At 38.5% G+C, this 13,829-nt stretch overlaps 1 protein-coding gene across 1 annotated transcript; it reads right to left on the bottom strand.

The window, feature by feature from the left end:
* Window position 1: 1 nt before the first annotated feature.
* SEC61A2 (Sec61 translocon alpha 2 subunit) lies at window positions 2-12,872 on the bottom strand. Its single transcript, XM_008638404.2, is given in 13 exon segments — window positions 2-965; window positions 1,265-1,341; window positions 1,482-1,673; window positions 1,881-2,078; window positions 3,111-3,271; window positions 4,228-4,381; window positions 4,999-5,042; window positions 5,045-5,074; window positions 5,077-5,091; window positions 5,232-5,363; window positions 6,963-7,041; window positions 8,508-8,573; window positions 12,350-12,872. Coding segments are annotated over 13 exon segments (1,464 nt in total). The 5' UTR covers window positions 12,479-12,872; the 3' UTR covers window positions 2-778.
* Between the last annotated feature and the right edge of the window lie 957 nt (window positions 12,873-13,829).

Here is a 13,829-nt window from a genome sequence, read left to right on the forward strand (position 1 = left end):
TAGGAACCAGGCCTTGTTCCTTAGACTCACAAAAGCAAAGTGGACATGAAGTTTCAGTGGCACAGTTTTCACAAGTACATGGTTGAACAGAACTGCTGGGCCGCCCTGCCAGCGTTGACAGTGGCTGCCAGGCTGCCCCACAGGAGGCCTGGGGCAAGAACCTGACTGCCCCAGCCGCAGCAGCTCCACCACAGAACCAGTTCACAGGTGAGATGAGTATCAGCCGCCGGCAAAGTGCTTGCCCACCCTCAGAGCTCAGAGAAAGGTGCCTGGGTGGAGGCACCGCAAAGGAATAAGGGCTGCTGAGTTCAGTGGTGGGGAAATGTGAGTTAAAAAAGTATAAAAAATTAATGTAAATTACAGATACAAATAATGTCAGGAATACTGGCATGTGGCAATCTGAACTCAGGTTTTTTGTTTTTCCTATTAGGGACAGGGAAATTAATTTAACATTTTACTGCTGTGTGCAAAGACGTTTACCACTCTCAAACTGATACATTTTACCATCTCACTGTAGTAGTGTCTGAACAGCAAGGTAGATGAATTGTTTCCAGCATTACAGGCAACACTAGATAATAATACTTAAACAAGATAATGTAAACTTTATTCTTAAGGCAGCTGGTACTAATGCTGCACACAGGCATCGCTCAATGCCCATTACAGTAATGGGACATGTAGCACTTGAAAACAAGTAGAAAGAAAATAGCATTATTGGACTAAATGACGCATGTTGTCAAAATACTTTCCCTTTCACATGAACCATGAAATATTTGGACACCTAGAAAAATAATGCACCTACTCCTCCAACTTCAGCCTGTTCTTTTACAAATATTTCAAAATACTGATAAATAATAGTGACTGCAAGCAGAATGCCAGTGCCAGAGCCAATGGCTCCTAGAAAGTCAGCCAGTACTGAAAGGGCACCGATGCACAAACCACCAAATGCAGCTGCTGTAGGGATGTATCTGCAAAAAGGAAAAAACAGGAAAGAAAAACGTAAAAATCAAGGTATCTATCTTTTACAAATATGGAAGAGATTCAATTCAAATTATCTCATTATACCACTTAAAAAAAGACACTATAGGTTAATCTCTAATCTGCTGCTATAACTTCTTTTGCATAATTAGGAAAAGGCAACAGCGGAATGGGAACAATCTTTCCTTTTGCAGTGGAAACAGGTATCAGATTTTTCCGAGAATCTCTGCTCTGGTTGACACTTCCCCAGCACTCTTCACCATCCACCTGGAAGTCAGCATTTCCTTACCTGTTAAGCTCATGAACCATTGAAGTATCCCTGTGGCCTCTCATCACCATTTGCTGTTCTTTGAGTTGCTTGGCAACCTGCAGAAAACATTATTTTATGAAACTGCTGCACTGTTTCACAGTCACTTGATGTTTACTGGGATAACAACCATCACTCAGTAGCTGGTCAGTTCTAAACCAGAAGCACTGTTTGAAAACAATTAAGGTAGAACACCTACATCTTTTGCTGATGAGCCAGACACCTCAATCCAAGTCTTGGAGAAGAATGCACAGGATCCCAACATAAATATTATATAAACTATTACATGGACAGGATCCTCAAATATTGCACCCATGGATTCTGGAGGGGACAAGTAGTAGCACAGGCCACCAACAGGGTAAGAGCGAGCAGGGCCACCTCCACTGACGTCCTGAGAGGGGAAGAAAAAGGCAGTTAGTTTTCTCACAGACATCCCACATTCCTGTCCTGTATTTATAAAGGAATTCCTGTTCAATGTTTATAAGTTTTTATCTACAAATGTTAAAAAGTAAGTATTCCAGTTGGTTAAATACCAAGGTTTCACATCTAAGTAAAAATGCAAATAATTTTATGCAGCTAAAATGTGATAAATACTTACTGCCCACTGTCCCAGTAAGTTCACCAAGAAGTTGCCACTAAAACGAACAGACAACATCTGGGAAATGACGTAGAGGTTTGACACTAAGGCAGACTGCAGAATGATGGGAATGTTGGAGGTATAGAACAGCTTGATGGGATAGCTGCTGTACTGCCCACGGTATCGTGCAGACTTGATAGGTAAATCCACTCGGAATCCCTGTGGCGAAGAACACAAATGCACCAGGGTTAACTTCCGAGACACAAGGAATTCCCACTATGCCCCAAAGCTATTCCTGACCATGCAGTTCTTGCTAGATAAACATGGAGTGCAAGGTCTGAGACAGTAGAGCCCAAAGGCTTTCTGCTACAGCCTGGATTACAAATTTTACGGACTTCAAAGTGTTACTGGTTGGTTGTATTACATTCTTTTCACGTAAACATGGTTTCTCATCTGCTAACTGGTACTCCTGTAAAATACATTTTATAGAATAGGGGTTGATAAAAGCCTGTAATGGCTTCTAACTCAAGTAACCAGTTACCAGCAGGCTCTTGTGTAGTAAGCCCAGTTTTCTGTTTTCTGGGGCAGGATCCTGTGTGAGTACACCCAAGAAAAACCACATGAACTTGAAAACCTGGTATTTCTTTTCTTTTTTTTTTGATTGCCAGCATTCAAACTCAACAACTTAAAAAAAAATTTCAAAATCACATTTTAGCTCCCCCCAAAATATCTTCATATGAATCCTCCTTTAGTGTCCATTTTAGTAGATACTTAAGATTTAGAAAGAAACACTAATTAAATGTTTCAAGAAAATTAGGGAAAAACTGGTAAGCTATGCAGTCTTCTAGAACAAATCTGTAATACACACCTCAAAGAAGCAAAGTTCTCCAGCTCTGTCCAAAAGTATTCTTTGAAGTCAATGATGAATATTAAGAATATTATTGGTGTGATGCAACCATTGCAGTACCAGCATCCATTTTATTAAAAATATTCTCATAATATGTATGGCATTTAATGGAATGTGAGATTACACGCTGAGTGCAAGTAGGCCTGACTGTAAAATCTAACAGCTTTACAGTCACAGAGATAATTGTTACTGAAATAACAACACTGAAATAAAAAGAGTTTGTTACTCAAAGCTAAGATACTTCAGTTACTCTGGCTTAAACCTTCCCATCTTTTCCCAATGACTGCAGTGTCCAGGATCCATGTGCACTTCTACCTCTGCAGAGCTGCTGTGAGGAGTTTTACCTGGAAATAGATGACTACAGCAAACACAAACACTGTAGCAATCAGGTTCATGAGATTGGGCAGATTCTGTCGGTAAAAAGCCTCCCGCAAAGCCCGGACTTTGTCGGTTCGTGTGGCCAGGAGATGGAATAATGCAATCACAGCACCCTCAAACTCTGTCCCTGCATGAAGCAAAAAAGTGAAAGAAAGGTTAATCTCCAAATTAAAAACATTTAAAAAGAAGTACCTTTCTTTTGGAAATTTTAAGTATGACAAACAGAAAATTTGATACGACAGGACATGGATCCTGTTATAACAAATATGTCACAATACAGAACTCTTTTTTAGCTTATGGAATGTAGAATGATCTAAAAAAACATTATTCCTGGTTAGAAAAGCCAAAAAACCCCATCAAAGTCACACACATGGAAGAATGCTCCCTTCCTTCCTTTTCTGGGAGCAGGAGGATGTTTGGAAGGAAGAAATAATAAACAAGGTGAAAAACAACTTTTAGAAGAACAGTAATAAAAATGCAACAGAACTACTAAGAATTAGGTTCAAATGAAAGCAAACTAAAAACATGGCTCAGGATTTCAAATGAATGCAGTAAACTACTTAATTCCTTGATGCTGTATCTTAAAGTGGTATTTCAGGGGTCTCAGAACAACCAAATGTTGTTGAAGACCGGCTGAGGAATGAAGAGATTGCAGTCTCTGAAGAATCAAACCAGCTTACAGTAACTCAGAGGCACCAACTACAAAAGTATCCTATAGCCACAAACAACAGCTGGATCACAAACAACTCCTCTGAATGTACAGTATTTCCTGTCTTCTCTATTTCCATGGACTAAGTGATGATAAAACAAGACTATTTCAGTTTGGAAATCCAAAAATTTTCATTCAAAGGACTTCAAGTCCCATTTTAACTGCTGCACTTCAAATCAGCCAAGGCAAACTTGTACCAATCTCCATGTAAATCAGACATTTTTATCTTCAATGTTAATTGGACAACTGACTTCAGAAGCCAATCATGACACTAAAACTTTTTTTTTTAAATGCCATCCAATAAACTTCTGATAGTTAGTGTGTAGTATACACCCACTGAAACATGTTGTGACTGACTGTAACTGCACACATACCTCTGCCAGTGTTGATGGTAGTGGGACTGAAAGCTTTCCAGACAATGGTTTCACAGATATTGGTAGCAATAAACAGGGAAATACCAGACCCCAATCCATAACCTTTCTGTAGCAACTCATCTAGCAGCAACACAATCAAACCAGCCACAAACAGCTGTGAGAAAAGAAACAAAACTGAGCAGAAACAAGAATAAATCAAGTCAAGAGCTGTGTATTAATTCCCTGCTTCAGTATTTTCATCATGTTGGAGAATGATCATTAAGTGTTTCATCTAAATGTCATTCATGCAGTGTTTCTGCCCTCTCACATACCAAGGCCTGTACATCTCACCTGGCAATGAGCTCTGTGCCTTTTTTCAAGGCAGACACAACAAACAGATTACTCAGTAATAACTTTTTTTCTAAAACAATGTTTAAGTTTGTGCATTTACTGCTTTGTTCTACAGGAGAATGTCTCAAAGCTGCAGCTGTGCCATTTAGTGAGAATTCCTCCACAGCGTTGAACAGCAGCCACTGTTTCCTAAGTCCACCAATTCCTGTATTTTCAATTAAGCAGCCACCCCTACCTGAAATACTTTTGATACTAACTACCCCACCACTCTCCTCCTTTATGGAACATTTAGAATTTCTCATATATAGACAGATAAAATGATGATGTTTTACAGCATTAAAAATAAATAAATTGAAGTCACCCAGACATAGGAAGATTTTTCCTTCCAGCTATACTGTATCTAACCAGTCTCAGTTACACACAAAATAGCTCATTACAAACCTGAATTATAATAAGAAGACAAATTCCAGCACCCATTTCAGCAGATCTCCATACATTCCCGTCATCACCTACACAAAATAATCATCCCAAATACTAAAACAAGAGAGAAAGCAAATCCTTTAAAAAAATCTGAAGTCACCTACCAAAGAAATCTCATATCTAGTACCACTTAGGCAGGCTGCTTTCCCAAGAATAAAAATACACTCAGTAATTTTAGTTGGAACACTTCTTACATTTCTGAGCTCCATTGAACAAGGCTCTGTCTTTCGGAGTATCACCAACTTCAATGATCTTTGCTCCTGCCAGCAGCTGCATGATCAAACCTGATGTCACAATGGGTGAGATACCCAATTCCATCAAAGTACCTAAAAAAGAAGAAGAATTAATACAATTGCCATTCAAGCAGCTCTCCTAAAGCATTAGGTCTCTTGAAAGGTTTTTGACCTATAAAGTTTACTTTTAATAATGCTCCCAATATGTATATTCCTGTACAGGTATGACAAAGACAGTTATGGCCTCACAAAAGGCTGCTGTGTTAAAATCTGTAATTTTGAAGGCAGCATGGAAAACCCATATAGCTTTTAATTACAAATATTTTTGTGGAACCACACTAACACTGAAGGCCAATGCACGCTGAACTCAGCTTTTTTTGGCATATCCTCAAGGAACCTTTCACTGGACAGCATCTTGTCCCTGGTTGTTTATTGTGTCAGTGTTTCAATGTCACATTTTCCAAAAGTTTAGTTTTGCAGATCCACAGTTTCTGAGAACATTGCCCTTGGAATCACTGACTCTAGTTTAGGATTAAATTAGTTCTTAACAAAACAAAGACTGTCATTAAAATGTTCTTACTCTGACAACTCACTGGCACAGTGTCACTGAGGTATCAACTTCCAAGTGTATGCAATTCAAAGAGGGAAAGCATTAAAATAATTATTATAATTTCGTTCTTTCATACTTGTATCCTGGAGTTTACATGTTAAATATTACATCACCTCTCATGGAAATCTCTATTCCTCCAGCAGCTAGAAAATTAGGATGTCAAAAACTTCAGCATTCATCTCACATCCTCCAATGACTTCTAGTCAGTTGACTTAAGTGAAAATTCACTTTCCCACTCCTGCTTTTTACTGCTGTCTCCCTAGCCTTTTCTTGGCCACTGTTACCATTCTGTCTGGGTAGTGGGCAGCATATTTAGTATCATACACTGCTAGGGATGCACCAAATTCTGCAAATTCTGAAGTAGAGTTTGAAGCAGAGAACTTCTTTACCTTACTATCCTCACTCGTGTGACAAAATCTGCTACTCCTAAGTAAGGAGTACCTTCACATTAGAGGGTTCCAGTGATTTTCTTACTTCCAGCCAATTTTCCAAGCTCCAGATGAGATCAGTGTCCTCATTTAGAGTCACGCATGACTGGTCACCCATCTTAAGTTTCAGACTTCTAGCATTAGCTTGAATTTTCTTATACATCTGGTTGTGTTCCACTTTACTCTTCTAAAATAAGTTAGTTTGGTTTTGCTAAACTTTATGCCTAATCATCTCTGCCTTTAGCTTTTCCACCTAGAAAATTACTCACCCATAACACTGCCAAACTATTATGAAGTGTAACTGACTTGCACAGGTGAGGGATTTCCTAATCAACACCCTCATACTGCACATTAGTGCAGTTCCGAAATGGAAAGCCAGAAGATTCCCTGTTCCATATATTAGTTAGACTGCTCTAAAATCCTGAATGCAATCATCCCAAAACTTGTCAATAAATATTAATCTCATCTGCATCTCAAAGAAATCCTGTTCTTAAGACGAAACATGCCTCAAGTACCGATTTTAATTACATCAGTGCTAAGAACTTTACGAAGTCTTCCAGCCTGATGTCTGGGTTGTGTGGAATTTAACAGCCAACTGTTTTTCTCCTGGTCTGTTTATCCCGATAGGAAGCAGAGGAAAGAGTAAGTACCAACCTCTGTTTGATGCAAGAATGACTCGCATCCAATAGAAGGGGTCTGCAGAATCTGATGACATGATTCCAAACAAAGGGATCTGTCAAAGAGCACAACAACGTTGAACAGATACACACAATTAGCATTCATTAATACAAAAATCTTAGCATGTAATGCTTCAACTGTTACACTGTTTAAATTTTTTTTTAATTAAACTAGAGGTACCATCTCTTTCAATCCTCCAACAGGGGCATAACTCAGAGGACTAAACTAAGACCCTTCTACAGGAAAAAACAGAAACCCCTAGAAAGAAGAAGTTTAAATATTGAAATTCTAGAGACAGAAATATGTTTTGAAAAATCCCACACAGAACTGTCAATGCTAGACAAGTTCATAAAAAACTTCCAATATTCTGTATGTCAATATTGAGGGATTTAGAGCTCTTCAATAAAAAGAGCTTCCCAATCACCAAAACAAGAGAGTAGGAATCCAGGCAATCTTCGAGATCAATTTCTGAAAACTCTAGTCTGCACCATCTGTTTTCCTTATACAACTACTATAATCTCTCATATAGATTCAATACTCTAATTATGCATACATCCAGCTGCTAGTAAACACAGATAAACGACATTACTTTCTAGCTCTAGTATCATTCCCACTTTCTCCTTTCAAAAAAATGGTAGGTACAAGAGCTGGGTTTTAGCCTTTAAACAGTCCTTCGGAGCTGAAATCAAAACTATTAAACTATTGCCCTGCTGTCTGCAATGGCTGTATTAATAAACATAAGCTAAAAACCCTGATTCTCAAATGTACAGTTAGTTTTAAATCTTGCAAGAGGTCTACAAGTTCTAAAAAATGTATATCAAGTAATAAATGGATTCTCATTTTCTTCAGTATCCAGGTATTCTTTAAAGAAAAACAAAAAAACCCTCCACTGTTTACATCCCAAGCACAGGTTCTAGGAACACCTACAACTATGAGTAATAAGGATTACATAAATGTTTACAAAGACAGGCATTTTGGAGGGGTTTTAACTAACAACTTTACCAGGATATTCACAAAAAACAAGTTCTAAATGTCAACTTAAACACTTCACAGAAACATTTTCCTCCAATCTTTACAATCCATCAACTTGTTGAAGAGGAATTTGGTAAAAAGTCACTTTGATTCAGTTTTCACACTTGTGAGTGCTAAAATTTAAATGTAGCTATGAACAGAGGGTAAACAATGCATTGAATTGCTCAGTTTGTTTATGCTGCTCAATAAATAATTATCTTGGCTGTTTACCCTGCAGCCATTATCATCATTTGACAGGACCTTTGTAACAAGAAAAAAAGTTATGCATTTCTGACTAAATAAAAAGCATTAGTTTCTAAAAACATCTATGATCAACAATCAAGAGATTATAGAGATTTCAGAGAACCACGTTTTCTGAACTGAACTTTAAATACTTTAACATAATAATAAAACCTGAAACTGGTAGGTCAATATGAGACACTCATGCTTTCAGTATACTTCTTATGTACAGAACACACATTTTCTGACACAGACAACATCAATACCTACCTGGCAGCACACTAAGAAAATGAAGAGTGTGATGGCTGTCCATAGTACCTTCTCTCTGAACTGGATCTACAGGACAGAGCAGAGATACAGATGTGTTCACTGTATACAGAACTTCCACTGCACTCTCACAACAGTACTAAATGCTGTTATCATTCAGAATTCAATGCAAAGATATCAAACCAGAGAGCATCACTCCTCATTGGAACTTACTTTTAATATGATTTCAGATTTGAGAGAGAGAGACAAAGGTAACTTATGTGGGACTGGCAGACATTCAGCCACTAGACTATATTTTATCTACAGTATTCTAATACAGTGGGTATTTACAGAAGAGCAACAGCATGGCTAAAATCATGGACTTACCAGAGCAAACATGAAAGATTAATGCAAAAAACTTATCTTCAGTTCTTAGTGCTCTAGGCTTCAACAGAAGTTGTGTAAAGCTGGGTTACTAAACTAAAGCACTATAAGTTTTTAGAGGAACTGAACTGTTGTGAAGAGAAGTGATAAAAACAAGAAGAACCATGAGTTTTTGACAGCAATTCAGAATATTTAGAATTAAGTTCTTCAAAGGAACATAGAGGAAGTTTTAAATTCATCATTATGTTCATGGACATAGATCACAAAATGATTTTTAAAGATTCTTTGTTTTCCTCCAAAATATTTTTATTGATGTAGGTTATCTATTACTTTAAAAAGAATGCCAGACCAATGATCACTAGTCATTATTTAATTGAAGAGAATCTCAGGGTCACAACATTTGAGGCACCTGTAATTAGTGCCAGGTACAAGAAGAGAGGAATCACAAGATTTAAGTTTGAGCCAGAGGATTCCTCAAAGCATGAGACAGGAAGAAATGCACTTGAAGAGAGCAGAGAGAGCTGAGATGCAGGGTTATGTTCAAGTTCCCACCTCTCCTCCAGGGACTGTAAACCTGAGGGTTAAGTGTGTTCACCGCAGACAAGTGTAGAGCAGCTACTAAAACATGACATGAACTAACACATAAGAGAGATACAGCAGAAATGGTTGGAGCTCTCTGCCTCCAACCACTGAATCTGCCTGTGGAGAAGTAATAAGAAAAAGGATTAGTGCCTGGTTTAATTGGTACTGAACACCCACAAATGAGCAACTACAAACCAATGCAGCAGCAGCACAGGTCCTCAAGCAAAAGGAAACCCAGAATGTAGTCTACATCTTTATAAGTGAAACCATGCACTTAGAAGCAAAATAATCCAAGTAATTTAATTTATTTCCTGCTACTGCCTCACTCTTAAAAGAGGACAGATGCTAAAAATACTTACAGCACAGAGTTATAAAAAGAAAAATAGTGACAGCAGGAAATAAATCCAAACAAAACGTTGTGTTAGACTATGCAGTGCTGACCCACTTTACCAAGTCTGAACTCCACAATTCAGATTTTAAGCATAGCCTTCTAAAACCAAAAATGCTTAACCAACTTATCTCTACAGCCTCACAGTTAACATTGGCTTCAGAGGCATCAGTGAAAGTCTAAAACTGCTCTGGTTCTCCCTGTAACTGTGGTGAGTAAGAGCATTAGAGGAATTCTGCATCACCCAAATCACAGTTGTTCACAAGGAAAACAGTCTCTATGAGTAAAGAAGACAAAAAAGAAAAAGGAGTCATCCAAATCCGTATGTCAGGAATGGCAAAATACAGAGTGGTACCAAAATATTCTAGCCACAAATGCTAACAAGCACAGGGACAGTAAATTTCACCATCTGATCTGATTCAATTGGACATTTTCTTCCTTTGATATTTTCCTTAAATCATGTGAAAATGAAGGGACTTGAGCATTATCATCTTAGTGCTCTGAACAGTGTGTTCTTCTTAGAAAATCTGTGCATGAGGGAAATAGGAGCCCATTCTACTAACTACAAAAGTAGCAATCACTTTTGCTAATCAAGTTGGCCAAAACACAAAAGCAACACTCCCTAGAGACAGAAGAAACCACTTCCCTCATAACAATAATGGCAAAATGATTCAGTGAGGGTCCAACTGAATCAAAACATCATCTTCACTTAACAATCAATACATGTTTAATGAAAATTAATCTCTTTTTCTATTTGGTTATCTAAATTTCTTGTTCTGGCCCTAAACCAATCCACTAAAACCATTACTGGTCATATCTGCCTGTGACAGCTTGCAAGAAAACAATAAATTATAGAGAATTGGAGTTACATGGAATGACCAAAATCACTTTACAAACTACACAGAAACAAGGAACATGACTGAAAATGGTCTTAGGGCTCTTCAGCCTAGGAAAGATGTTCCAAATTATATTTTCACTTTAAATTTGTACAAAGCTGGCAATTGGCAGCCATTGTCTAGACAGCAACCTAAATAGCAGTAAAGACAAAGTGACCCAAATAGACAGGACAGGAATCTTGGCACCTCTCTGAGCATCCTTCATCTGCTGATAGACAACAAGGACAGATCAAGCCCCTCTTCCTCTCTGGCAAACAGCATCTGCCAGTGAGTTTTAGAGAAACATCAGTATCTGTAGGTTTGTGTCAGCTTTCTCTTCTCACTCATCTCACGAGACAAAAATGGGATGGCTGTAACCAGCTAATCACGATATGCCATAAATCAGCACCAAAAGATTGCACCAAGGTTCCCCACTGCAGAAGCAAAGATGGGCCCCTGCCACCCAGAGCTGGTGCATCCAAGCCTCAGCATGCGGGTCTGGCTCTGGAGATTCCTGCTCTGAAAATGCCTTTGTCTGACCTAAACAATTTGTTTAGAAATCCATCCCAAGGCTGAAAGATGCTGGAAAGCAACTAGGTAAGACAGATGGATCAAAGAGCCAGGGGGCAAATCCCAGTCTTAAAAAAATCAGTTCCAGAGGGCCATAATCATCAGTTTTTACTGCATCTTCTCCATTTAATCCAGCAGGCTCAGCTGTGGTCACTGGCACAAACACTTCTGAATCCAGTCCTAGCTTTTGGAAACCTCTCATTAACCAAGGAGGATCCTCTGGGATGGTGTCATGCTCCCAGTTAAGCATTTCCTTTTAAGAACATAAAAAAACAACATTTAGCTCTTAAGGAATTTTCATGGAAGTCATGACAATATTAAGTCAATTTGTTACTCTAATTAGATTGTCACCTGAGCAATATGTGCTTGCTTGAGTTTTGAAAGTAAAAAATGGTGTTTGGTTGGCCTTTTTTTTTGGACAAGGCAGTTCTCTTCCTGATCTGTAGAAATTACCTATTTTTAATCTAGAAAATGTGCCAAGAAATGGAAGGAGTTTCAAGGGCTAGAGGACTAGAGAGATCAGCTGTAAGTGATCTGAGTTCATTGATTTCAGATCAAAGAGAAACATTACATCCAGTAGGTGAACAGGGAGCAATTACCTGAACTGTACCACAGATCACTTTCCCACTTCAGCAAGGTGAATCATAGCTATGGGTGTAGGAAATACTTTGTGGGAAGAATTAAATTTGTGTTTCCTGATCTAAAGAAAAATTATTTTCCAAGTAATATACAAGCCAGCTCAAAGTCAACAGTAGGATCCACAGAAAAACAAAGCTTGAAAACTCTGTTCTAGTATATTAAAATACATCACACTGAGCTGAAACTAAATAAACTTAATCTAGAATTGAGATTTTAAAAAAATGAGTTAGCATAATTACTAAAGGGAACAACTTACCAGAATTCATCATCACAGTAATGTTTTACCTTAACATGGGTTTCCCCTGCTCCAAAGAATATGTTCTACTTTAGGGCCCACTGTCAGTATCTATGTTGGAGCCTGGACTAGAATATCACAATATTCCCTCCTCTGTGAACTAATAAATGTAAGAACATAATGTGGCACTCACTTTTCTTTCCGGTTTCTGGATTTCAGGTAACACTGCACAGAATGGCTTAATAACTTCTAAAAATTTTACTGTTCCAGAAAAACAAACACACAAACACAAAAGAAGACAGAAAAATATATTAATGAACATTTATGAATTTATAAAACTTCACAGAACTTAGTTTAGCTTCCAAAACTGTCTGAAAACTAATACCCTCTTCTTAAAACAGCTGAAAACAGGGCAAAAATGTGAAATAGAATTCTCGTTCTAACCAGATTTGGCCCATTCTTTTTATCACAGCTGGAATGATTTTAGAGAAGTGGTACTGTATGTATCACCAGAAGTGAACTGAATTGTATTCCATCTAAAAATAAATGACCTAGTATCAGTCTGTGCTAGTTAAACACAGAACGATACTGACATCAAAAGGTACCCATGTAGAGATTACAATCTTGTGTTTACTGAAGTATTTAGCTGAAAAAATAATTCCGTTATTAAGATATGTTAAGAAATTGTAATTTAAATCAGCGGAACACTTATTCTGATTGGAACTTCAGGGGATTTTATTTTAGCTTTTAATATATCTCTCTTCACAGTTTCCCCTTTAAAAACACAGAAAAGCTCAACACTGTGAGCAGTTTTTCTGGGAAAAAAATTAAACCAGTTTAAAAAAAAAAAAAAAAAAATCAAAGCATTTGTGCTTGGTGAGGAATTTGCCCTCCAAAACTTGAACATTATTCTCAGCCCTGACACACTGGGACAGACATAAAAAACCACCATCGGTTCCTTTTCAAAGAGAATGCATTTATTACACTGTAGAATGCATTTATTACACTGTAAGTAACATTCTGGTTGTAGTGCCATGTTTATATTTACACTCTGATGTGACATACGTCTCCTCTATTTATCCCAAGGCCTCAGACGGCTCGTTGGAAGGTGCACCTCGCTCCACAGAGTGTGGCACAGCTCTGACATGAACAAGATGTCAGAGCATCATGGAATGGGTCAGGTTGGAAGGGACCACAGTGGCTCATCTGAGCCAACCTCCCTGCTCACGCAGGGCCATCCCAGAGCACATGGGTTGTGTGTCCAGACAGTTCTGGAATACCTCCAGTGACAGAGACTCCACACCCTCTCTGGACAATCAGTTTCACTGCTTGGTCACTGCACAAGACAGAAGTTCTTCCTCATGTTCAGGTGGAACTTCTTGTGCATCAGTTTCTGCCCGCTGCCTCTTGTCCTATTGGGTGGCACCACGGAGAAGAGCCTGGTCCATCCTCTTGATACCCTCCCTTTAGACACTTATACACACATATATGTGCATAAAGGGTATATATACTATATATATAGTGTATATAGTGTGTATATATACATAGTAGGGCTGGAGTGGAAGAGGACACCCCACCACGAAGCAGTGCCCGGCCTCACGCTTTGCCCGGGCAGCACCGACCCTGCGCGGGGAGCGAGCGCTCAGCACCCCCGGCCCTGCCTGCGGCGGCAC

Source organism: Corvus brachyrhynchos, unplaced genomic scaffold (genome assembly GCF_000691975.1).
Source record: "Corvus brachyrhynchos isolate BGI_N302 unplaced genomic scaffold, ASM69197v1 scaffold307, whole genome shotgun sequence".
Lineage (NCBI taxonomy): Eukaryota > Metazoa > Chordata > Aves > Passeriformes > Corvidae > Corvus > Corvus brachyrhynchos.